This window comes from Bos javanicus, chromosome 3 (assembly GCF_032452875.1).
Source record: "Bos javanicus breed banteng chromosome 3, ARS-OSU_banteng_1.0, whole genome shotgun sequence".
Taxonomy (NCBI): domain Eukaryota; kingdom Metazoa; phylum Chordata; class Mammalia; order Artiodactyla; family Bovidae; genus Bos; species Bos javanicus.
This window is the reverse complement of record NC_083870.1, coordinates 119,440,424-119,468,157: the sequence shown is the minus strand read 5'-3', so window position 1 is coordinate 119,468,157 and position 27,734 is coordinate 119,440,424. Positions and strand designations below refer to the sequence as shown.

General features: G+C 42.9%; 1 protein-coding gene across 1 annotated transcript; it reads left to right on the top strand.

Moving 5' to 3' along the window:
* The first annotated feature begins 2,975 nt into the window (after nucleotides 1-2,975).
* On the top strand, nucleotides 2,976-6,674 carry LOC133245388 (olfactory receptor 9S13-like). The gene is made up of 3 exons (XM_061413266.1): nucleotides 2,976-3,403; nucleotides 4,690-4,842; nucleotides 6,113-6,674. Exons 1-3 carry the CDS (start codon nucleotides 3,138-3,140, stop codon nucleotides 6,672-6,674), a joined length of 981 nt encoding a protein of 326 aa, XP_061269250.1. The 5' UTR covers nucleotides 2,976-3,137.
* Nucleotides 6,675-27,734: the final 21,060 nt, after the last annotated feature.

Below are 27,734 nucleotides of genomic sequence, written 5' to 3'. Positions count from 1 at the left end.
GGGTAATAAGTGTCATTGAAAGGGCAGTGCTGTTGCCCTGGGTACAGACTTCCCACCTGTCACTTTTCCTCACAAGAACAGATGAGAATGGAACAGAGGAGGAGAAAGGGCTGTGGGCCAGGAGGTCCCACCTGCTGCCCAGGGACATCTTTCTAAGACATCCATAGAGCACATATAAGTTGTCTGCATTTCTCTACTATTTGCCCTACCCACACTCAGGGCTCTCTGATGGTCTTCCTGCCTCCCCTGTACTGGACTGAGATGCATCAAAGGACGATTGGCCACAGGATTGCAGCTCCTGGGACCCAGGAGGATGTGAGCCCCAGTGCGCTCGGAAGCCCAGGTCTCACCTAATTGGCCATTTGAGGCCTCAAGTCCCAGACCTGCAAATAGCATCTTCAGAGCAGAGTGACCCTCAGGTACAGGAACCTGACATATTGCCCAGATGACAGATAATGTGTAGAGTCAGGTGACTGAGTCCATGCCCTGCTCTGCTTTTATCAAGACCCAGGAGTTCCTGCAGCCAGAGCCTGCTTCCCCCCATGTCCCCTCCTCCCTCTCACTTTCGTGAACAGGAGGCCAGAGGTGAACAAAGGAGGGGGTCCTCAGTGCCATGTCATTATCAGCAGCACAGACCTGGGTCAGGAGTCCTGTCCTCCCTGGGAGCACAGCGTCCTGGGTGAGCCATGCCCCTCCTGACATCACAGGAGCAGTGTGGTCATCACTCAGCAGGGCATGGTCAACATCACTGACAGGTGAGTTCTGGGAGTCTGGATCCTGGACAACAAAGTCCCCCATGCCCCACTGCCCCGGGCAGGATCAGTTAGGGCAGCAGGTCTGAGCTTAACAAGAGTGGAAATAATCAGGGGATTATTACAAAGGTGGATTTTAAGTCAATGGCCTGAGATCCTGAAGCTAACAAGCATCAGGCACTGCTGGTGCTGCAGGAGCTCAGATCACACTTGAGTGATGAGAGTTTGCAAGGAAAGGATTCAGGACACAGTCACTACAAATATTCAATAGATCCTTGAAAGCAGTGCTGGGTTTCTCTGCTTCACCCTGGAGGTATTTGTCAGGCTCAACTCAGAAGCAGGTTTACTGAAGCCACTGCAGTAGCCCCACTTGGTCATCTCAACAAGCCAGAAGAATGTGTTTGTTCAGTTTTTCAAAATAAGCTTGGAAGCTTGGCTTCCCAGGTGAAAATGCCAAGCAGTCCTCATGTGTTCCCCAGGCATGTGAGGAGTCACTGTGGTGATGACTCAAGGCCCCTGAGGTGGATGAATTGTCCTAGGAAACAGACAAATAAATAAAGCTGGGAATCCTCGGGGATATAACAGCCAGGTCACCAAATCTGGGGATAGTGGGTGAAGGTGGTCACTTGGGTAACTTTGAGATTATTATGAGATGAGGACCTGGACAGGCAGACGGTGTGTGTGTGTGTGTGTGTGTGTGTGTGTGTGTGTGTGTGTGCAGGACAGGCCTCGGTGCATAGGGCTTGGTGGCCAACATGTGTAGGGCAGCACCCTGTCCAGCCTCAGTGCCCATATCCAAATTCACATTTGAGTGGACCCTGCCTGCACGTGTCAGACAGACTGTCCCCCTCTGCTGTCATGAGAGGATTAGACTTAAGTCTCCCAGGAGAGGAAAGCGGGACCACTAACCCTTGTACCTTGTACAACTTTTGGTTGCAAAGTATGGGCTCTTATAGATCATCTTCCAAGAGAACTTCAAGCTGAGAGGGAGCATGGAGGTCATCACTCCTCCACACCACCACAGACCACCCAGCCTCTGACTGCACACCCCTAGTGCACTGGAGCTCTCTCCCTGCAAAGGCAGCCAGCTGTGCCATGCTGCTGACCTGCCCTCTAGGGACTGTGGAGTTTGCTCTGACATACTTTACATCCTCCCCCTAATCCTTCTCACCTTCCTGAGTGGCACTGTGGTGCTGTGCCCACCCTCCTTCCCACTGCTCGCTCTCTAAGTTGCATCTCCCAACCATTCTTCTGGCCACCACACAGCGGGTCCCCATGTCCCATGAGGGTGTGGTGGTCAGCCTGGTCCAGTGTGGCCAAGGGAGGTCTGGGCTGTGACGGGGACATGAAGCAGCACCCAGACACTGAGCAGATGTGACTGTGTCGGAGGCTCCCACTGCTCCAAGCAATGACTATATGAGATGTGCTGAGGAGCCAGGGGCATAGAAGTAAGGACAGGAGGACATCCCCACATCCCAAATGTGTCACAGTCTCTGTCCTGCTGCTTCTCAGGCCATGAAGCTTGGCTGTCCCCTCCCCATTAATTGTCCACTCTCTGCATTGCAAGAAAAAACCCTTATATTCTCAAGGATGCAAACAGCTCTGTTGATGTTTTCCATCATGCCAAGTTAGATCTCAGGGTCTGCAGGAAAGATAGACATAGCACTCCAGTAGCCTGGTGTCCCCTGCTCATATTTTTAAACATCAGGACATTGGCTTGAGGCCCCCTGAGATCCTCAAGGATGCACAGTGCTCTGCAGACAGGATGAAGCTGTGGTCCAGGTTCACATATTGTTGCTACATGGGGCTCATGGTCTGCAGGACAGACTGAGAGAAATTTTCCTGGTTGGTGCTGGTTCCTGCTCTGGTCCCAGCCTGGCCTGGAGGTACAATCATCAACAACATACCACCAGGCTGGCATGAGGTGTTCAATAAATATTTATAAAATTAGTGAATGAATTAATAAGACAGGAAAGTGCAGGATTAGATACTTGAGTGAGGAGTGGAAATTACACAGCTCAGGAACATCCCTATGGAGATGGAAAGCATTTATTGAGAAGAGACAGAGGAGACTGCAACACTCCTCACACTTTAAGTTTTCAGCCTCCAAAGCTCCTGGCAGCCACTACAAACCCCATAACAGTACTTCAGAGTCACCCAGAGAGAGTAAACTTCCATATTTATGTATTAATGAATCAGAGGAAATGTTCCCTTTTCAGGTCAGTCCATACTCATCTGGAAGCAGAACTGGGCAGCTGGTGGTCTCTTGGTCACTGTGCAGTGAGGTGGTGCAATGTCCTTGATCTCCAAGGCAGGGCGATCATGTGACATTGACCTGCTCCCTCTCCCTGCCTCCCACCTGCTCTCTGCTCTCTGTGCCGTGTCATGGTCAGGATTATCTCACCCCACAGAAATGGAAACCTCTCAGTGATGCCTCTGCAGGAGTTTGTGCTGGATGGATTTGGGGGTGGCCCACAGACCCAGGCCCTGCTGTTTGCTCTGTTCCTTGTTCTGTACTTGGTGGCCATCCTGGGGAACCTCACCATGATCGTGGTCATCACGCTGGATGCCTGTCTGCACTCCCCAGTGTACTTCTTCCTCAAGAACCTCTCCTTCCTGGACCTATGCTATTCATCTGTCATCTACCCTAAGACCCTCACTTGCCGGGTCCCAGCGTGAGGAACTCCGCCCGTGGCAAAGGTCATGAGGAAGGAGGCTCGGCATATGCAAAGGCAGGATCAAGCTTCAGGAGTCCCCCTGGAAATTCTCGAGCATCTACCTCCCCAAACCAGAGTCTGCCTACTTTACTGCTTTGTGCTCTCACCTACACCTCTGACTTTACGGGGGGCTGTCCCCCACCACCTCTCTCTGAAAAAGAGTTAACTTACAGCTCCAGTTAATAAAGTTCCTGGGCCTGACAAGAGTGTTTCCACCTACAAACTCCTTTGAAAGTCCTCTAGCCTGCCTCAATAGGTTTTTCTGGCCACATGTGATTGTTCAGAGCCTCCTAACTGTGAGAGGCATGAGATGTTCTAAACTATCTAAATACAGATTCCTTTGAGCAGTTAAAAGATTGATTAGAAATTGTATTGGTGAAGGGTTTTTCACTTTTTGGGCCAATGTTTGCTGCTAAGTTTCCATATCCCTTACCTACTGTGTCTCTGGCAGTGTATTGATTGATATAATTGGTGTATAGGAATGTAAGTAGTAGCTTTAATGTTTGTAAGTTAATTCTTTTCTTGTTATAGCCCACCACACCTTTGCCCTATAGGAATGCAACTTTAATGCTTTTGGAAGGTGGCGTCTGACTTTAGAATCATCACCTTTAGAGAAAAATAAGTTTTCTGAAGAAAGGATCTTAAAATGTTAACAGGCCTCCTGGCCAGAAGATGATGTAAATCACCTAAACTTTTGCATATGATAAGTTTGAAAGCCTGGCTTCAATTAGGATCAAGGACTGCTGTCCTTGCATGCCCCCTTCCCCCCATTATCCTCTATGCACAACTTAAGGTACCAAAACTACTTTGGAAAATAAAGTGTGGGCTTTGTTCACCGAAACTTGGTCTCCCCATGTCGTTCTTTCTCTCACCTTCTGGCTGAATTCCCATCTGGGGCGGGGAGGCTCGTCAAGCCTACTAATTTTGCCTGGGCTTCTAAGTTCTGACTGGGGAGGCCTTAGTGTCTCCTCTCCTTCGGGAGAACGGGAGGACGCCTGCGGCCTACGTAGGTGACGCAAATTCCTTATTTTGGAGTTTTATTAGCTTTCCACGTAAACCAAGTTATTCAGCCTCTTTTCTCCACTAAATTTTCTCACTGAGCTATCCTTATTTAACTACTCTTTATATCCTTAATTAACGTTTAATTAAGCAATTGTTTCCTGATCCTCGCCGACGCCGTCCCTGCTCCAATTTCCCTGGATCCACTGGGGCTGGACCTTGGCACTCACTGACCTCCTTTCCTCTTCCAAGGTCATCACCTTAGGGGGATGTGTCACCCAGTTCATCTTCATCTCCCTGCTCCTCACCACTGAGGGATTCCTCTTGGCTGTGATGGCCTATGACCGCTTCATGGCCATCTGCAGCCCCCTACTGCCGGGAGCCAGTGTGAGGAACTCCGCCCATGGCAAAGGTCATGAGGAAGGAGGCTGGGCATACACAAAGGTGGGATTGAGTCTCAGGAGTCCCCCTGGAAATTCTCGAGCATCTACTCCCAAAACCAGAGTCTGCCTACTTTACTGCTTTGTGCTCTCACCTACACCTCTGACTTTACGGGATGCTGTCGCCCAACACCTCTCTCTGAAAAAGAGTTAACTTACAGCTCCAGTTAATAATAATTCCTGGGCGTGACAGGAGTGTTTTAACCTACAAACTCCTCTGAAGTTTCTCTAGCCTGCCTGACAGGCTTGTCCGGCCACACGTGATTGTTTTAAACCTTCTAAAAACAGGTTCTTTAGAGAAGTTAGAAAACTTAGTATAAGTATAGTGGGCTGATTAGAAATTGTATTGGTGAAGGGTTTTTCATTTGTTGAGCCAATGTTTACTGCTAAAGTCTCCACATCCCCTACCCTTATACACATTAATGAATATACAGAAGAAATAAGTATTAACCTTCGATATTAATCACGTTAGACCTTAGGCTAAGCAAATTCTTTCCTTAATTAAAACCCACTACCCCCTCACCCTATAGGAATGTAACTTTATCTGGTACCTTCGGAAGGTGGCGTCTGTTTTAAGAATAATCACCCCTGGAGAAATAAGTGTTCTGGTTGACTGACCGCTGTCACAAGGAGAGGGTCATAAATTGTCAGCAGGCCCCCTGGCCAGAAGATGATGTAACACCCCTAAGACTTCTGTATACATCTGTTTGAAGCACCTGACTTTAATAAAAGTCAGGACTGCTGACCCCGCGTGACTTCTATATAACATCTCAGTGTATAAAAATAGACCCTGAAGAAATAAAAAATGGGATCAGTTCCTCGAAATACTGGTCTCCTCATGCCGTTCTTTCTCTCATTTTCTGGCTGAATTCCATCTGGGGCGTGGAGGTTCGTCAAGCCTACTAATTATGCCTGGGCTTCTAAGATCTGACCGGAAAGGCCTTAGTGTCTCCTCTCCTTTGGGAGAACGGGAGGATGCCTGCGGCCTACGTAGGTGATGTAAATTCCTTGCCTTGGAATTTTACTAGCTTTCCACGTAAACCAAATTATTCAGCCTCTTTTCTCTGCTGAATTTTCCTGCTGAGCTATCCTCACTTAACCACTCTATAAGCCTCTAGTAAATATTTAATCTAGCAATTGTTTCCTGATCGCTGATGCCATCTCCCCTTCGAATTTCCCTGGATCCACCAGGGCTGGACCCCAGCACCCTACGCTACCCCATCACCATGTGCCCCTCGGTCTGTGCCCGCCTGATGCTGGGTTGCTACTGCGGGGGCTGCCTCAACTCCATCCTGCAGACCATCCTGCACTCCATCACATTCAGCCTCCCGTTCTGCAGCTCCAACCACATTGACCACTTCCTCTATGATGTCCCTCCATTGCTCAAACTTGCCTGTGCTGACACTACCATCAATGAGCTGGTCTTGTTTAGCATTTGTGGCCTCATCATCGTGGGCACCACACTTGTGGTCCTCACCTCCTATGGCTACATCACAGTGACCATCCTGAGGATGCGCTCAGGAGGAGGGAGATACAAGCTCTTCTCCACCTGTGGCTCCCACATGACAGCCGTGTCCCTCTTTTATGGGACTCTTTTTGTCATGTATGCCCAGCCGGGAGCCATGGAGTCCATGGAGCAGGGCAAGGTGGTCTCTGTCTTCTACACCTTGGTCGTCCTGATGCTCAACCCCCTCATCTACAGTCTGAGAAACAAGGAGGTCAAGGATGGCCTGAGGAGACTGGGGCAGAAACACACAGCCACGTGAAGGAGAGTGACCAGAGAGACTGGTTGTTCCGAGACAGGGCAAGAGGGCTCTGGGAGAGGTACAGGCTTTGGTTTGAGGAATTCATTCCTCATTCACCCAACTCATTTCTTTCATCCAAACTTTCATTGAACCCTTCATAGGAGCACTTCATGGAGCATACATTGCAAGGATGAGATGCAATAAAGAACCAAGCTGTTTTGCCAGCAGAAAAGTAACAGTGCAAGGATGGAGCAAGGTCATAATCTTGAACTCTGGATAACACAGTGGGCAGCATCATGAACAGAGAATCTCTAAGCAGCCTGTATGTCCCAAGTTCAATATCCTCCAGTGAAAATACATAGACTAGACAGATTTTGAGGCTTCTCCCTTCAAGTTGTTGCTGAACCTAATGTAAGTAAGTGTTCAGCTGTCTCCCCTGGACCACCTAGCAGGGGGGCCTTAGGACACTCAGCCTTGGTGATAGCCTGGGCATTCCCACAGCCAATTAGGGGCGTTAGGAAGACCGTGCTTCCCCTCAGTCCTGCAGTGGGGCTGTTCCTCCTCTTCACCCTTCTGTTCACTGAAGCCACCACCCAACAAGGCAGCAGGGAGCACCTGCGCTCCTGCTTCAGACACTCCTAGTGCTCCCTGTCCTGGGTTTCTCCCCTCAGACAGCAGCTGGGAGCCCCAGGGAGCCAACGTGAATGCCTGACACCCAAAGTTCACCATTCAACCTGACAGATGACACTGTCCTGACTACTTGTGACCCTAAGAAATTGGGACCTTGTCAGCACAGACATCTCTGAGTAAGGATGGAGGTCCTGGTGGCAGAAGCAGAGAGCAGATGGTAAAGAAAGAAGGTGCCCTTTCTTGGTGGCAAGCACAGTTCCCTGCTCTCTGTCCCACACTCCCTGGGAGCCTGGCTCCTCAGGCTTAACCTGCCCATTCAGACCTCCATCCTCATTCTCTGTGGACCCAACACACAGCCTGGATGCAGAGCCCAGCAGCCTCCTTAACTGGTCTCCCTTTGGTAGAATCATCGACTCCCATGGTCACTCCCAGGAAGTTGTCCTCTGGAAGAAGGGTGGTCTGTACCCTGTAGGGGCAGGGGGACATGCCCTGTGTCTCTGATCACAGACTCAATCTTCTTGCTTCTTTGCTCAGGAGACATAAGGAGGGGCTAATAGCCCAGTAAGATGATTGCTGCTCACAATTGTCAACTGAAACACACTCCAAGGTCTTTGCTCACTTGTTCCTGTTCCTTCTCATTTCTGGACTTTCTGTAAAATTATTTCTATCTCTGCCAGTTTACTGTATTCACTTGATGTAACACCTATTTCTCTGAGGAGTTCTCCAGTTTTCAGCTATTAGGGACACTCCTTTTCTTCTCAAGCTGTAAGAATGTTGTTTCCCACGCTCCCTTCTTCCTCTCTTTTTCTCTACTCTGTTTCCTCCTGACCTCTTCCTCCTTTCTCTGCTTTTCCTTCTTTCTTTCATTCCTTTCCCCTTCCCTCCACAACCACCTATCTTTCCCTCTACTTACCCCTCCTTCCTTTCTCCCACTTTCCCCACTCCCGGCTCACTCTTCCTCTATCCCTTGTATTTTCTCATTGTATTTTTAGTCATTGATCCACCTGCAATGCAGGAGACCTGGGTTTGATCCCTGGGTTGGAAAGATTCCCTGGAGAAAGGAAAGGTTGCCGATTCCAGTATTCTGGCCTGGAGAACTCCATGGCCTGTATAGTCCATGGAGTCACAGAGAGTCAGAAACGACTGAGAGACTTTCACTTTCACATGTCTTTTCACAAGACAAAACTTCGGTTGTCTACTATTTCAATTTACATTTCTAAAGGAAATGGAAAAACACAGTCTTTGTTTTCCTATACAAGTGGAGATTTATCATCATTGTTTCATACCTAATGGTATTAAAGAAATCAGGTGTTCTTAGTAGAAAAACATTAATTATGACTTTGGAATAAGTTGTGAAAGCTAATCCAATATTGCATGGAGTAGAAATTCTCCAAAAGTCTGGAAGAAAATTATTTTAAGACCCTACAGATTATCTTTATGTCTGTGTTAACCTACATATCAGACTATAGCGAAGATAGCTGCATAATGCTAAAAGTCGTTTGCCAGCAAGTTTGGAAAAGTCCTCAGTGGCCACAGGACGGGAAAAGTTCAGTTTTCACTCCATCCCAAAGAAAGGCAATGCCAAAGAATGCTCAAACTACTGCACAATTGCACTCATCTCATGTGCTAGTAAAGTAATGCTCAAAATTCTCCAAGCCAGGCTCCAGCAATACGTGAACCATGAACTTCCAGATGTTCAAGCTGGTTTTAGAAAAGGCAGAGGAAACAGAGATCAAATTGCCAACATCCGCTGGATCATCAAGAAAGCAAGAGAGTTCCAGAAAAACATCCAGTTCTGCTTGATTGACTATGCCACAGCCTTTGACTGTGTGGATCACAATAAACTGTGGAAAATTCTGAAAGAGATGGGCAAACCAGACCACCTGACCTGCCTCTTGAGAAACCTATATTCAGGTCAGGAAGCAACAGTTAGAACTGGACTTGAAACAACAGATTGGTTCCAAATAGGAAAAGGAGTACATCAAGGCTGTATATTGTCACCCTGCTTATTTAACTTAAAGGCAAAGTACATTATGAGAAATGCTGGGCTGGAAGAAGCCCAAACAGGAATCAAGATTGCCAGGAGAAATACCAACAAACTCAGATATGCAGATGACACCACCCTTATGGCAGAAAGTGAAGAGGAACTAAAAGCCTCTTGATGAAAGTGAAAGTGGAGAGTGAAAAAGTTGGCTTAAAGCTCAACATTCAGAAAACAAAGATCATGGCATCTGGTCCCATCACTTCATGGGAAATAGACGGGGAAACAGTGGAAACAGTGTCAGACTTTATTTTGGGAGGCTCCAAAATCACTGCAGATGGTGACTGCAGCCATGAAATTAGAAGATGCGTACTCCTTGGAAGGAAAGTTATGACCAACCTAGATAGCATATTGAAAAGCAGAGACATTACTTTGCTAACAAAGGTCTGTGTAGTCAAGGCTATGGTTTTTCTAGTAGTCATGTATGGATGTGAGATTTGGACTGTGATGAAAGCTGAGCACCATAGAATTGATGCTTTTGAACTGTGGTGTTGGAGAAGACTCTTGAGAGTCCCTTGGACAGAAAGGAGATCCAACCAGTCCATTCTAAAGGAGATCAGTCCTTGGTGTTCATTGGAAGGACTGATGCTAAAGCTGAAACTCCAATGCTTTGGCCACCTCATGAGAAGAGTTGACTCATTGGAAAAGACCCTGATGCTGGGAAAGATTGAAGTCAGGAGGAGAAGGGGACGACAGAGGATGAGATGGCTGGATGGCATCACTGACTTGATGAACATGAGTTTGAGTAAATTCTGGGAGTTGGTGATGGACAGGGAGGTCTGGCATGCTGTGATTCATGGGGTCACAAAGAGTCGGACACGAATGAGCAACTGAACTGAACTGAACTGAAACCCATTCTATACTTTGCAGGTTGCTGCAACATAGTTCTTTCTCATTTCATATCTACTGGCTGATTACAACTTGAGTTTACTGTTAACTCATCATTGAACTCCAAAATATAATTGGCATAACTCTAGTTGTATTAATGCGATAGGTGTAGAATAAACACCTTACGTTCAAGATCATATTACATTTTTAATTCTGATTCTGCATTAACTTTTAACAAAGCTTAACAACTTTTAATGTGTTTGTGTCTAAAAGTAATCTTTTGTTGTAACTAGTTTTAAGTGTAGAGTTTAGCCACTGTATCAGTCAGTCAATTCAGTCACTCAGTCCTGTCCGACTCTTCATGACACCATGGACTGCAGCACACCAGAATTCCCTGTCCATCATCAACTCCTGGAGATTGCTCAAACTCATGTCCATCAAGTCTGTGATGCCATCCAACAATCTCATCCTCTGCTGTCCCCTTCTCCTCCTGCCTTCAATCTTTACCAGCATCAGGGTCTTTTCCAATGAGTCAGTTCTTCGCATCAGGTGGTCAAAGTACTGGAGCTTCAGTTTCAGCATCAGTCTTCCAATGAATATTGAGAATTGATTTCTTTCAGGATTGACTGCTTTGATCTCCTTGCATTCCAAGGGACTCTCAAGAGTCTTCTCCAACACCACAGTTCAAAAGCATCTATTCTTTGGTGCTCAGCTTTCTTTATGGTCCAAATCTGACACACATACACGACTACCAGAAAAAACATAGCTTTGACTAGATGAACCTTGGTTGGCAAAGTAATGTCTCAGTTTTTTAATATGCCATCTAAGTTTGTCATAGCTTTCCTTCCAAGGAGCATGCGTCTTTCAATTTCATGGCTGCAGTCACCATCTGCAGTGATTTTGGAGCCCAAAAAATAAAGTCTTTCAGTGTTTCCACTGTTTCTCCATCTATTTGCCATGAAGTGATGGGACAAGATGCCATAATCTTCAGAATCTTCATTTTCTGAATGCTGAGCTTTAAGTCTGACTTTTTCAGTCTTCTCTTTCACCTTCATCAAGAGGCTCTTTAGTTCCTCTTCACTTTCTGCCATAAGAGTGTTGTCATTTGCATATCTGAGGTGAGTGGTATTTCTCCTAGTAATCTCATGCTTCATCCAGCCCAGCATTTCACATGACATACTCTGTATATAAGTTAAATAAGCAGGGTGTCAATATACAGTCTGGATGTACTACTTTCCCGATTTGGAACCAGCCCATTGTTCCATGTCCCATTCTAACTGTGGCTTCTTGTTCCGCACACAAGTTTCTCATGAGGCAGGTAAGGTGTTCTGGTATTCCCATCCCATTTTCCACAGTTTGTTGTGATACACAGAGTCAAAGGCTTTAGCATAGTCAATGAAGCAGAAGTAGATTTCTGGAATTCTCTTATTTTTTCTATGATCCAGTGGATCATAGAATTGGCAATTTGACCTCTGGTTCCTCTGCCTTTTCCAAATCCAGCTTAAATATCTGGAAGTTCTCAGTTCATGTACTGTTGAAGCTTAGCTTGGAGAATTTTGGTAGCTTAAACAATAAAGAACCTGCCTGCAATGCAGGTGACCCAGGTTTGATCTCTGAGTCAGAAAAGTCCCCCAGAGAAGGCAATGGCTACCTAGTCCAGTATTCTTGCCTGGAGAATCCCATGGATAGAAGAGCCTGGTGGGCTATAGTCCATGGGCTCAAATACAGTCAGACACGACTGAGTGACTTTTCTTTGCCTTTTCTAAATCCAACTTGAACATCTGGAAGTTCTTGGTTCACATACTGTTGAAGCCTAGCTTGGAGAATTTTGAGCATTACTTGGCTAGCATGTGGAATGAATGCAATTGTGTGGTAGTTTGAACATGCTTTGGCATTCCCTTTCTTTGGAATTGGAGAGAAAACCTTGTTGTGTAACAGATCTCCAGAACTTTTTCATCTTGCAAAACTGAACTTGCACACCCCTTCAGCAAAGCCTCCCTATTTCCCCCTTACCTCCAGTACTAGAAGCCAGCATTTTACTTTCTGTTTTTTGAATGTGACTACTTTAGATACCTCATGTAACTAAAACTTAGAATATTTGTCTTTTTGTGTCTGGTTATGAGACTTAGCATAATATCTTCAGGGTTCGTACACGTTGCAGTAAATTAATGGATTTACATCTTTTTAAAAGCTGAATACTATTCCATCATATATTTATGCCACATTTTGTTTATTTATTCATCCACCAGTGAACACCTTGGTTGTGTCCATCTTTTGCCTATTGTGAAAAATGCTGCTATGAAATGGATGCACAAATATCTCTGATAGTCACATTTTTTTTATTTTGGGGAAATATATACACAACCATGTGACTACTGAATCATAGAGTAAATATGTTTTAAGTTGGAGGGAACCTCCAAAGAACTTTACATGGCAGCTATACCATTTTACAGTCCCATCAATAGTGCAAAATGTCCCAGTTTCTTCACTTCCTAGCTAACCTAACCTCTCTCTTTCTTTCTTTTTGAATACTCATTCTAATACTTGTGAAATATCATCTTGTTGTGCATTTCACTAATGATTATTGGTGTTAAGCATCTTTTCATACTTTGTTGGAAACATGTAGTTCATTTTTGGAATTTTTCTATTGGGTTATTGGTCTTTTTAATTGTAGAAAAACATTTTATATTCTGATATTACCCCTTATCAGATATAAGATTTGGAAACGTTATCTCCCATCTCATAGGGTTGTTTTTTTTTTTTTTTCTTTTCCACAGTGTTTCTTAAGTTTTTTTAGTACACTGGTTTCTCATCTTCATTTTGCCTATTTTGTCTACTTTTATTTTTTGTTTTGGTGCTTTTGTTATCATTTTCACTACATTAAACCAACAAGAAGAGTCAACAGTTGTATATGCACACCAAATGTAGGAGCACCAAAAACAAAACATACACTAAGAAACATGAAGGGAATAATTTAAACTAATACAATAACAGTAGGGGGTTTAACCACTGAATTCAATCAATGGAAAATCACACAGACAGAAAATCAATATGGAAATACTGTCCGAAATGACACTTTGGACATATGGATTTAGTGGAAATATACAGAATATTTTATTCAAAAACAGAAGAATACATCTTGTCAGGTGTATGTGGAATGTTTTTCCAGGATAGATCACATACAAGGCTGCTAAACAACTCCCATTAACTTTAAGGTAGTTGAAATTATATCAAGAATTTTTTCTCATCATGGAAGCATGAAGAGAAATAGACTACAAGAAAAAACAACAAAAACCAAAAACACATAAACAATATGCTCCTAAAATACAAATGGGTGACTAAATTAATTGAAGAGGAAATTTTAAAAAATGTGGAATTAAATGAAAAGGAAGATGAAACTATTCAAAATCTGTGGGATGAAACTAATGGAGTTCTATGAGAGAAGTTTACAGTGATAAAAGCCTACTTCAGAAAATAAAAATATCAAATAAAAAATCAAATTTCACAACTAAGGGGGCTAGGAAAAGAGAAAAAACAAAATCCAAATTTACTGGAAGGAATGAAATAATACAGATCAGCCCCAAAACAAAAGGGACTAAAAAACAATAGAAGAGATCAATGAGACTAAGAACTGGTTCTTTTAATAGATAAAGAAAAGTAATAAACGTGTAGCTAGACTCACTATGAAAAAAGACAGAGGGCCCAAGTAAGTAAAATCAGATGTGAAAAGAAGATACAAGGAACACCACAGAAATACAAAAGATTATGAGAGATTATTAGTAACTATTTTATGTCAATAAAACAGAAAATCTAGAAGTGAATAAAAACTGTACAACCCCTCAAGACTTAATTAGGAAAAAATAGAAAATATTATAAGTCCAATAATGAATAAGGAGATTTAATCAGTAATGAAAAATCACCCAATAAAGAAAAGCCAAGGATCAGATGGGTTCAGGATGAATTCTAGAAAATATTAAAAATAATTAATGCCCAAATTCTTGAATTATTCCAAAATATTGAACAGGAGGGAACACTCCCATACTCATTGTACAAGGCCAGCACTAGTTTAATACGAAAACAAGATAAGGCCACTACAGGAAAAGAAAACTAGAGCTCTATATCTGATAAATATAGATTGAAAATTCTCAATACAGCATTAGGAAACTGAATTCAATAGCATTTAAAATGATCGATCATATACCATTGTCAAATAGGATTCATCCAAGGGATGCAAGAATGTTTCAACATACACAATCAATCAAAGTGATAAAACACATTAACAAATTGAAGAGTAAAAATCATATGATCATCTCAATGGATGCAGAAAACACTGCTACCAAAACTCAGTATGAATTCGTGATAAAAAACTCTCAACAAAGTAGATATAGAGGGAACACGAAAGTGAAGTGAAAGTCACTCAGTCATGTCCGACTCTTTGTGAGCCCAGGGACTATACAGTCCGTGGAATTCTCCAGGCTAGGATACTGGAGTGGGTAGCCTTTCCCTTATGCAGGGGATCGTCCCAACCCAGGAATCAAACCCAGGTCTCCTACATTGCAGGCAGCTTCTTTACCAGCTGAGCCACAAGGGAAGCCAATACAGACCATATGTATGTGAGAAACCCACAGTCAGCATCACACCCAGTGGTGAAAAGTTCCAAACTTTTCAACAGATGGGAGTGCCAACTCTTGCCATTTGCATTCAACATAGTACTGCAAGTCCTAGCCACAGCAATCAAACAAGGAAAAACATAAAAGAATCCTAACTGGAAAGGAAGAAGTAAAACTGTCAATGTTTGCAGATGACATGATACTATATAAAGTAAATCTTCCGTTCAGTTCAGTTCTCGCTCAGTCGTGTCCAACTGTTTGTCATCCCATGAATCACAGCCCCCAAAGATAAAGTCTGACACTGTTTCCACTGTTTCCTCATCTATTTCCCATGAAGTGATGGGACCAGATGCCATGATCTTAGTTTTCTGAATGTTGAACTTTAAGCCAACTTTTTCACTCTCCTCTTTCACTTTCATCAAGAGGCTTTTTAGTTCCTCTTCACTTTCTGCCATAAGGGTGGTGTCATCTGCATATCTGAGGTTATTGATATTTCTGCCAGCAATCTTGATTCCAGCTTGTGCTTCTTCCAGCCCAGCGTTTCTCATGATGTACTGTGCATAGAAGTTAAATAAGCAGGGTGAAAATATACAGCCTTGATGTACTCCTTTTCCTATTTAGAACCAGCCTGTTGTTCCATGTCCAGTTCTAACTGTTGCTTAAACACTACCAAAAAGCTTTTACGGCTTAAGAAATGAATTCCTTAAATTTCTGTAAAGGAATGAATATACAGAAATCCTTATGCTGCACTTAGTCGTTCAGTCGTGTCCGACTCTTTGTGATCCCATGTACTGTAGCTCACCAGGCTCCTCCACCCATGGGATTTTCCAGGCAAGAGTACTGGAATGGGTTGCCATTTCTTTCTCCAGGACAGAAATAATTACCTACACATTAATAAATATCTGCTAAAAAAAGAAATTAGCAAGACTATCCTGTTTATAATTACATCAGAAAATATAAAATACCTAGGAATATATCTGAACAAAGAGGTAAAAGACTTGTACTCTGAAAAATGAAAAACAGTGATGAAAGGAATGGAAAACACAAATGGGGAGATATATATCATACAATTCATATGAAAATGCCAATGGCATTTCCCACAGAGCTAGAGTGAATAATGATAGGATTTCCTTGGTGGTCCAGTGGCTAAGACTTCATCTTCCACTGCAGGCTGCAAGGGTTCTATCTCTCGCAGGAAACTAAGATTCCACATGCTGTGTGGTACAGCCAAAAAAGGCGGGGTGGGCTCAAAAGACTATTTATAGCCAACACAGTCTTGAGAAAGAAAAGCAAAAATGAAAGCATTACATTCCCTGATTTTAAACTATACTACAAAGCGACAGTAGTGAAAAAAGTATAATACTGGTACAAAAACAGACATATATTAATTGAACAAACTGGAGAGCTCAGAAATAAACTCATCCTTAAACAGTCTAATGCTCTATGGCAAAGGACCCAAGAGTACACAATTTGGAAAAAGACAGAGGCTTCAATAAGTGATACTGAGAAAACTAAACAGGTATAGGTAAAAGAGTGAATCTGGACCACATTCTTACTTTATGTAAAAATTCACAAAATAGGTTAAAGGTTTAAAGGTAAGTCCTGAAACCATTCCATGAAATTAAAAGACACTTACCCCTTGGAAGGAAAGTTATGACCAACCTAGATAGCATATTAAAAAGCAGAGACATTACTTTGTCAACAAAGGTCCATCTAGTAAAGGCTATGTTTTTCCAGTAGTCATGTATGGATGTGAGAGTTGAATTGTGAAGAAAGCTGAGCACAGAAGAATTGATGCTTTTGAACTGTGGTGTTGGAGAAGACTCTTGAGAGTCCCTTGGACTGCAAGGAGATCCAACCAGTCCATTCTGAAGGAGATCAGTCCTTGGTGTTCATTGGAAGGACTGATGCTGAAGCTGAAATTCCAATACTTTGGCCACCTGATGCGAAGAGTTGACTCATTGGAAAAGACCCTGATGCTGGGAAAGATTGAAGGCAGGAGGATAAGGGGATGACAGAGGATAAGATGGTTGGATGGCATCACCGACTCAATGGACATGAGTTTGGGTGAACTCCGGGAGTTGGTGATGGACAGGGAGGCCTGGTGTGCTGCGGTTCATGGGGTCTCAAAGGGTCCGACACAACTGAGCGACTGAAATGAACTGAACTGAAACGAAACCATTAATCTCCAACAAGAAACATAGGCAGTATGCTCTTTCACATCTCAGCAACATTTTTTGGATATACTTCCTCAAGCAATGGAAATGAAAGCAAAAATAAACAAATGGTGTTACAGAAAGCAAAAAAACTTTTGTACAATGAAGAATATCATCAACAAAATGAAATAGCAAACTAATGAATGAGAAAGATATTTGCAAATGATATGTTTGATAAGGGTTTAATATCCAAAACACATGAAGAAATCTACAATTATAAATGAAAAACTAAACCACCCAATTAAAATGGACAGAGGCATGGATTAGACATTTTCCAAAGATGCAGATGGCCAGATCAGATCAGATCAGTCGCTCAGGCCAACAGGCATTTAAAAAGATGTTCAATATCACTTGTCATCAGATATCTAAACCAAATTTCAATATTACTTCATACCTGTTCAAACAATTATCTTCTGAAAGACAACAAATCACAATTATTGGCAAGTATGTCTCCGGGAGTTGGTGATGGACAGGAAGGCCTGGCATGCTGCGATTCATGGGGTCGCAAAGAGTCGGACACGACTGAGTGACTGATCTGATCTGATGTGGAGGAAAAGGAACCCTCAGGAACTGTTGGTGGGATTTAAATTTGTTGTGGCCACTGTACAGAACGGTATGGAGTTTCCTCAAAAAATAGAAAGAGAACTGCTATGTGATCCAGAAATTTCACTTCTGGGTATCTACCTGAAGAAAAGAATAAAGCCAATTTGAAAAAATATACACATTTCAATGTTTTTTGCACCATTCTTTACAATAGTCAGGATAAGAAAATAACCTAAGTGTCCACTGAGAGACGGATGGATAAAAAAAATGTAATATACACATGTATATACACAGAGGCACAAACAAAATGGAATGAAACCCAACCATACAGTAAGGAAAGCCCGCTATTTGGTACCACATTGATGGAATTAGAAGGTATTACCCTAACTGAACAGACAGGGAAAGTAAATGTCATACGAATTCACTTACATGTGCAATTTAAAAAGCAATGAAAAAAAAATAACAAAGCTGAATAAGACTCAGACACAGAGAACAAATTGCTAGTTGCCAGAAGAGAGGATGTTGAAGGGGATAAACATGTGAAGGAATGTAGAGATATAAACCTTATGTATATAATAAATAAACCACTGGTGTGTCATACACAGCATAACGAAAGTGGTTAGTAGTATTTTAAAACTTTGTAAGGGGTCAGATGGCTATTAGACTTACTGAGGTGATCATTTCATAATGTATGTGAATGTCAAATCACTATGCAGTACACCAGAAAATAACATCGTATTAATCATAAACTATCAGTTCAGTTAAGATGCTCAGTCGTGTCCAACTGTTTGCGACTCCATGGACTGCAGCATGCCAGCCTTCCAGGTCCATCACCAACTTCCTGAGTTCACCCAAACTCATATCCGTTGAGTTGGTGATGCCGCACAACCATCTCATCCTCTGTTGTCCCTTTCTCCTCCTGACTTCAATCTTTCCCAGCATTAGGGTCTTTTCAAGCAGTCCATTTTTCGCATCAGGTGGCCAAAGTATTGGAGTTTCAGCTTCAGCATCAGTCCTTCCAATGAATATTCAGGACTGATTTCCTTTAGGATGGACTGGTTGGATCTCCTTGCTGTCCAAGGCACACTCAGAAATCTTCTCCAACACCACAGTTCAACAGTATCAATTCTTTGGTGTTCAGCTTCTTTAGATCTAACTTTCCCATCCATACCTCACTACTGGAAAAACCATAGCTTTAACTAGACAGACTTTTGTTGGTCTCTGCTTTTTCATATGCTGTCTAGATTGGTCCTAGCTTTCTTCCAAGGAGCAAGTGTCTTTTAATTTCATGGCTGCAGTGATTCTGGAGCCAAAGAAAATAAAGTCTCTCACTGTTTTCATTGTTTCCCCACTATTTGCCATGGAGTGATGGGACCAGCGGAAAAGCAAGAGAGTTCCAGAAAAACATCTATTTCTGCTTGATTGACTATGCCAAAGCCTTTGACTGTGTGGATCATAATAAACTATAGAAAATTCTGAAAGAGATGGGCATATCGGACTACCTGACCGCCTCTTGAGAAACCTATATGCAGGTCAGGAATAAACAGTTAGAAATGGACATGGAACAACAGACTGGTTTCAAATTGGGAAAGGAGTACCTCAAGGCTGTATATTGTCACCCTGATTATTTAACTTATATGCAGGGTACACCATGAGAAACGCTGGGCTGGAGGAATCCCAAACAGGAATCAAGATTGCCAGGAGAAACATCAATAACCTCAGATATGCAGATGACATGACCCTTACGGCAGAAAGTGAAGAGGAACTAAAAAGCCTCTTGATGAAAGTGAGAGAGGAGAGTGAAAAAGTGGGCTTAAAGCTCAACATTCAGAAAACGAAGATCATGGCATCTGGTCCCATCACTTCATGGAAAATAGATGGGGAAACAGTGTCAGACTTTATTTTTTGGGCCTCCAAAATCACTGCAGATGGTGATTGCTGCCATGAAATTAAAAGACACTCACTCCTTGGAAGGAAAGTTATGACCAACCTAGATAGCATATTCAAAAGCAGAGACATTACTTTGCCAACAAAGGTCCGTCTAGTCAAGGCTATGGTTTCTCCAGTGGTCATGTATGGATGTGAGAGTTGGAGTGTGAAGAAAGCTGAGGGCCAAAGAATTGATGCTTTTGAACTGTGATGCTGGAGAAGACTCTTGAGAGTCCCTTGGACTTCAAGGAGATCCAATCAGTCCATCCTAAAGGAGATCAGTCCTGGGTGTTCATTGGAAGGACTGATGATGAAGCTGAAACTCCAATGTTTTGGTCACCTCATGCTAAGAGTTGACTCATTGGAAAAGACTCTGATGCTGGGAGGGATTGGGGGCAGGAGGAGAAGGGGACGACAGAAGATGAGATGGCTGGATGGCATCACCGACTTGATGGAAAAGAGTTTGGGTAAACTCCAGGAGTTGGTGGTGTACAGGGAGGCCTGGCATGCTGCGATTCATGGGGTTGCAGAGTTGGACATGACTGAGGGACTAAATTGAACTGAACTGATGGGACCAGATGCCATGATCTTCAGTTTCTGAATGCTGAGCTTTAAGCCAGCTTTTTCACTCTCCTCTTTTAATTTCATTAAGAAGCTCTTTAGTTCTTCTTCGCTTTCTTACATAAAGGTGGTGTCATCTGCATATCTGAGTTTATTGATATTTCTCCTGGCAATCTTGATTCCACTTCTGCTTCATCCAACCAAACATTTCTCATGGTGTACTCTGCATATAAGTTAAATAAGCAGGGTCACTATATACAGCCTTGATGTACTTTTTTCCCAGTATGGATCAGATCAGATCAGATCAGTCGCTCAGTCGTGTCCGACTCTTTGCGACCCCATGAATCACAGCATGCCAGGCCTCCCCGTCCATCACCAACTCCTGGAGTTCACTCAGACTCACGTCCATCAAGTCAGTGATGCCATCCAGCCATCTCATCCTCTGCCGTCCCCTTCTCCTCCTGCCCCAATCCCTCCCAGCATCAGGGTCTTTTCCAATGAATCAACTCTTCCCATGAGGTAGCCAAAGTACTGGAGTTTCAGCTTTAGCATCATTCCTTCCAAAGAAATCCCAGGGCTAATCTCCTTCAGAATGGACTGGTTGGATCTCCTTGCAGTCCAAGGGACTCTCAAGAGTCTTCTCCAACACCACAGTTCAAAAGCATCAATTCTTTGGCCCTCAGCTTTCTTCACAGTCCAACTCTCACATCCATACATGACTACAGGAAAAACCATAGCCTTGACTAGACGAACCTTTGTTGGCAAAGTAATGTCTCTGCTTTTGAATATGCTATCTAGGATGGTCATAACTTTCCTTCCAAGGAGTAAGCGTCTTTTAATTTCCTGGCTGCAGTCACCATCTGTAGTGATTTTGGAGCCCAGAAAAATAAAGTCTGACACTGTTTCCACTGTTTCCCCACTATTTCCCATGAAGTGGTGGGATCGGATGCCATGATCTTCGTTTTCTGAACGTTGAGCTTTAAGCCAACTTTTTCACTCTCCACTTTCACTTTCATCAAGAGGCTTTTGAGTTCCTCTTCACTTTCTGCCATAAGGGTGAGAGAGTCAGTTCCTAGGCAGGTTGATAGGGAGTCTAGGGGTCCCCAAGGAGAGAGGGGTCTGGAATTCTCAAGGAGGAAGAAAGGACAAACTTTTTTTCTTTCTCCACATTCCTTAGGATTATATAACAATAATGTATCCTGCCTAAGGACAGTCTTTGGATTCAACCTTCTGTTATCTTAAAATGTTAATTATGGGAGTAGACCTGGTCTTTACAAGGATGTATTTTGCCTGAGGACAGTGTTATCTTAAAATGTAAATTACTGGAGTAGGTCTGATGAGGTCTTTACAACCTCCAGATATTCTTTGGATTATATAACTTCATTGTTAACACTAGCAAGGGGGTACTCTTTCTACCCCCTTCTGATGCCTATGTCAGAAGCTTTCTCTATCTCCTTTATACTTTAATAAAACTTTATTACACAAAAGCTCTGAGCGATCAGGCCTTGTCTCTGGCCCCGGATTGAATTCTTCCCCTCCGGGGGCCAAGAATCCCAGTGTATTCGCGTGATTCAACAACAACCTTTCAAGGGTGATGTTATCTGCATATCTGAGGTTATTGATATTTCTCCCGGCAATCTTGATTCCAGCTTGTGTTTCTTCCAGTCCAGCGTTTCTCATGATGTACTCTGCATGTAAGTTAAATAAACAGGGTGACAATATACAGCCTTGACGAACTCCTTTTCCTATTTGGAACCAGTCTGTTGTTCCATGTCCAGTTCTAACTGTTGCTTCCTGACCTGTATGGAACCAGTCCATTATTCCATGTCTGGTTCTAAACGTTGCTTCTTGACTTAGATACACATTTCTCAAGCGACAGATCAGGTGGCCTGGTGTTCCCATGTCTCTAAGAATTTTCCACAGTTTGTGTGATCCACACAGTCAAAGGATTTGGCGTAGTCAATAAAGCAGAAGTAGATGCTTTTCCGGAACTCTATTGTTTTTTTGATGATCCAACACAAGTTGGCAATTTGATCTATGGTTCCTCTGCCTTTTCTAAATCCAGCTTGAACATCTACAGGTTCACAGTTCACGAACAGTTGAAGCCTGGCTTGGAGAATTTTGAGCGTTACTTTGCTAGCGTGTGAGATGAGGGCAATTGTGTAGTAGTTAGAACATTTTTCAGCATTAGCGTTCTTTGGGGTGGGAATTAAAACTGACCTTTTCCAGTCCTGTGGCCACTGCTGAGTTTTCCAAATTTGCTGACACATTGAGTACAGCATTTTCACAGCATCATCTTTAAGGATTTGAAATAACTCAACTGGATTTCCATCACCTCCACTAGCTTTGTTCCTAATGATGTATCCTAAGGCCCACTTGACTTTGCATTCCATGATGTCTGGCTCTACATGAGTGATCACACCATCGTGATTATCTGCGTCATGAAGATCTTTTTTGTGTAGTTCTTCTGTATATGCTTGCCACCTCTTCTTAATATCTTCTGCTTCTGTTAGGTTCATACCATTTCCGTCCTTTAATGAGCCCATCTTTGCATGAAATGGTCCCTTGGTATCTCTAATTTCCTTGAAGAGATCTCTAGTCTTTTCCATTCTATTGTTACCCCCTATTTCTTTGCATTGATCACTGAGGAAGGCTTTCTGATCTCTCCTTGCTATTCTTAGGAACTCTACATTCAAGTGGGTATATCTTTCCTTTTCTCCTTTGCCTTTAGCCTTTCTTCTTTTCACAGATATTTGTAAGGCCTCCTCAGACAACCATTTTGTCTTTTTGCATTTCTTTTTCTTGGGGATTATTTTGGTGACTGCCTCTTCTACAGTGTCACAAACCTCCGTCCTTCAGGCACTCTATCAGATCTCATCCCTTCAATCTATTTGTCACTTCCACTGTATAATTGTAAGGGATTTGATTTAGGTGATACCCAAATAGTCTGGAGGTTTTCCCTACTTTCTTCGATTTAAGTCTGAATTTGGCAATGAGTTCATGTCCTGAGACACAGTCAGCTCTTGGTGTTCCTTTTGCTGGCTGTATAGAGATTCTCCATATTTGGCTGCAAAGAATATAATCAATCTGATTTCAGTACTGACCATCTGGTGATGTCCATGTGTAGAGTCTTCTCTTGTGTTGTTGGAAGAGGGTGTTTGCCATGACCAGTGCGTTCTTTGGCAAAACTCTACTAGCCTTTGCCCTGCTTCATTCTGTACTCCAAGGCCAAATTTGCCTGTTACTCTAGGTATCTCTTGACATCCTAATTTTGCATTCCAGTCCCCTTTAATGAAAAGGACACCTATTTTGGCTGTTAGTTCTAGAAGGTCTTGTAGGTCTTCATAGAAGCTCTCTACTTCAGCCTCGTCAGCATTACTGGTTGGGGCATAGACTTGGATTACTGTGTTAATGAATGGTTTGCCTTGGAAACTAACAGAGATCTTTCTGTCGTTTCTGAGATTGCATCCAAGTACTGAATTTCAGACTCTTTATTTGACTATGATGGCTACTCCATTTCTTCTAAGGGATTCTTGCCCACAGTAATAGATATAATGGTCATCTGAGTTAAATTCACCCATTCCAGTCCATTTTAGTTCACTGATTCCTAAAATGTTGATGTTCACTCTTGCCATCTTCTGTTTGACCACTTTTAATTTACCTTGATTAATGGACCTAACTTCCCAGGTTCCTATGCAATATTGCCCTTTACAGCATCAGACTTCACTTCCGTCACCATTACATCCACAACTGGGTGTTCTGTTTTGCTTTGGCTTCATCTTTTCATTCTTTCTGGAATTATTTCTCCACTGATCTCCAGTAGCATATTGGGCACCTTCCGACCTGGAGAGTTCATCTTTCAGTGTCCCATCCTTTTGCCTTTTCATACCGTTCATAGAGTTCTCAAGGCATGAGTACTGAAGTGCTTTCCCAGTCCCTTCCCCAGTGGACCATGTTTTCTCAGAACCCTGTGATTGTGGCTTTCATCTGTCTGCCCTCTGAAGGAGAAGGACAAGAGGCTTATGGAAGCTTCCTGATGGGAGAGACTGCCTGAGGGAGAACTGGGTTTTGTCCTGATGGGCGGGGCCATGCTCAGTAGATCTTTAATCCAATTTTCTATTGATGGAAGTGGATGTGTTCCCTTCCTGGTGTTTGACCTGAGGCCAAACACCTCAGGTGTTTGACCTGAGGCCAAATGGTGGAGTTAATGAAGATAATGGCGACCTCCTTCAAAAGGTCTTGTGCGCATTGCCACACTCAATGCCTCTGACCCTGCAGCAGGCCACTGACAACCCACGCCTTCACTGGAGACTCTTGAACACTTACAGGCAGGTCTGGGTCACTCTCTTGTGGCATCACTGCTCCTTTCTCCTGGGTCCTGGTGTGCACAGGGTTTTGTTTGTGCCCTACAGGAGTCTGCTTTCCCAGTCCTGTTTAAGTTCTGGTGGCTCTAATGTGGGTTAATAGCGACCTCCTCCAAGAAGACTTATGCCCTACCCAGGTCTGTTGCACCCAGAACCCCTGCCCCTGAAGCAGGCCACTGCTGATCCATACCTCCACCCGAGACATTCAAACACAGTTCTGTCTCAGTCTCTATGGGGTCTCTGGGTCCTGGTGTGCACAAGGTTTGAGCCATCCGAGCGTCTCTGGGGGTTATGGGGTTTGATTCTAAACGTATTTTGCCCCTCCTACCATCTTGCTGGAGCTTCTCCTTTGCCCTTGGGTGTGGGGTATCTGTTTTTGGTGAGATCCAACATTCTCCTGTTGACGGTTGTTCAGCAGTGAGCTGTAATTTTAGCACATCCTTCTACTCCATCATCTTGAAACAGCCACCAACTATACTGCAACTTAAAAACTCTTCATGTAGCAACATCAACTATACTGAACCTTAAAAATTATTTATGGCAAGACTCACCTGAGATAACGGACATAAATAAAACAACTTAGATAATGGCTGGTATAGAAGAGACAATTGATGGATAAATATTCATTGTGGCCTGATAACTGATCATTCCAAAGAGAAATTAAATCTTTAAACTTTGTTCCTTGGTATTTCACCTCAACCAAATATGAATGACCTAGTTTTAAATAGCAATAACAATTAAAATATTAATTTAAATACATGCCCAAAGTGCCACCCCTTGTGAGTTTGATGTCAGTAGAAATAGTTTGGGCTTGAATGACTCAGATTTGACAAACAGTATCTCTCACAGAAGAGAGAGGTGGGGTCTAATGAAAAATCTTCGTTCCTGTTAGGGCAGAAGCTCTCTTGGGCTCCTGTTCAACCACCCTAAGGGCATGGATAACATTGCCTTGAACTCCAGTCATAGCATTCACATTTCTCATCTAGGATAGGAAAAATGAAGTATTCATGTGTGTATTTTATGTTTATATATTTATAGAAAAAAATCACCGCATCATACCTACTCATGGAATTCACCACAATCCAAGATAGATAAATATTTTTACCTAAATGTCACTGTCGTTTTGCCCACTCCCAAATCTTGTTCTCCAAAGGTAATCATTATCATGGCTCTATAAGTCAATGCTATTCATTCTTTTTCTTAATTTACTTATTTTTAATTGGAGGATAATTGCTTTACAGCTATCTATTCTTGATTCAGCTTTTACATAATGAACAAATTGATTGAAAATAGAACGCACCATGTCAAAGCATGTCCAAAGGACTTGGAAAAAAAGAAGGAGGATGGGGAGGGTGAGAGGCAGGAGGAGGAGGAAAAGAACCTGAAAAAATGAAGATTTCTTTTACTGACATCCCAATCGAAACTGCAGTGTTGTCAAATATCTAATAGAAAAATAACTAAATTCGACTACCTAAAAATACTTTGAAAACTTATAAGAACTCATTGGCAGTAGGAAACCCAAATGAAAATAAAAGGCATAGATTTAACACACTATCAGAATAAGAAAGGATGAGGAAAACAGACTCCTACTACTGGTTGTGATTCATTCAGTTCAGTTCAGTTCAGTCTCTCAGTCATGTCAGACTCTTTGCAACCCCATGGACTGCAACACCCCAGGGTTCGCTGTCCATCACCAACTCCTGAAGCTTGCTCAAACTCATGTCCATTTTTAAACCCACCTTGAACACCTGGGAGTCCTCAGCTGAGGGGGAAAAAAAGAGTCTTATGCGTCTTTTGATTCATGAATCCACATCTAGATATACACATTAGAGGTAGGGTGGGGGCGGGGGGCGGGAAGATCCATTACATAACATACTTTATTGAAAAAAACAAAGAAAAAGTGAGTAAATTAGTGTCTTTCTAAAGATGTGTTCGCAAGCAGTTAGGCTATATTTTCATGTTTAAAGCAATTTAAATAACTAAACTAGAAAATGGAAGGTTTGGGAAAGGTGATCAAGATCTATACAGAGTACATTTTGACATAAAGTTGGACAGAGGGCATACTCCTAAGGTAGGGAAATGAAGGTATATATTGCTGACCTTGCCAGGTGAAAGCAAGCTCCCTTACTACCCTCCTGTGTCAGTCACCAGGACCACCACACTAATTAACAAATCTCTAGGAAAACATTCTTCCTTGCCTCTACCTGGCTTCTGGAGACTCCTTGGCACTCTTCCCCTGCTGCTGCATCACTCCAAACTCTGTCCCATCTTTACATGCCCACCACCCTGGGTCTTGTCTCTGTATCATTTCCTCTTCTTAGAAGGACACCAGTCTTTGGATGTGCTGCTGCTGCTGCTGCTAAGCCACTTCAGTCATGTCCGACTCTGGGCCACCCCATAGACGGCAGCCCACCAGGCTCCCCGGTCCCTGGGATTCTCCAGGCAAGAACACTGGAGTGGATTGCCATTTCCTTCTCCATGCATGCAAGTGAAAAGTGAAAGTGAAATCGGTCAGTCGTGTCCGACTCTTAGCGAACCCATGGACTGCAGCCCACCAGGCTCCTCCATCCATGGGATTTTCCAGGCAAGAGTACTGGAGTGGGGCACCGTTGCCTTCTCCTCTTTGGATGTGGGGCCCACCTAATGCAGCATGGGGCTTCCCAGGTGGCTCAATGGTAAAGAACCTGCCTGCAATGTAGGAGACGTGGATTTGATCTCTGGATCAGGAAGATCCCCTGGACAAAGAAATGGCAACCCACTCCAGTATTCTTGCCTGGGAAATCCAGTGGACAGAGGAGCAGAGGGGGCTACAGTTCCTGGGGTCACAAAAGATTCGGACATGACTGAGCAACTTAACAACAGTGAGCATGACCTCCTTTTAATAATTCATTAAAGAAAAAAAAAACCTTAGTTCAGTGATATTTTATGAGTTTCAAGAGAATTTATATTCTGCAGTTGTGATTACAATGTTCTATCTATGCCCAGTAGGTCCGTTTAGCTAATATTTTGAACCAATTCTAACATGTGACTACAACTTTTCTGTTTCTTTTGTTAGTTATTGAATGAGATGAATATCAACCATGATGGATGTTTTTCATTTCTTCTTAACTCTGTCAGTTTCTACTATGTATATTTTTAACATATTAGTCACATAAAATTTAAACTTTCCAGATATGCACTTGGATTGAACATTTTCCTTAATAAACATCCCTTTATAAGAATTTTTTCTCCTGAAATCCTTTTTGTCTAATGATTATTGAGATAGAGCTGCCTTCTTCTTATTTTTAGAATATTTATGATACTACTTTTTCTGCTTTTTACTTTCATACTTTCTATATTTTAGTGTTACACACATATCA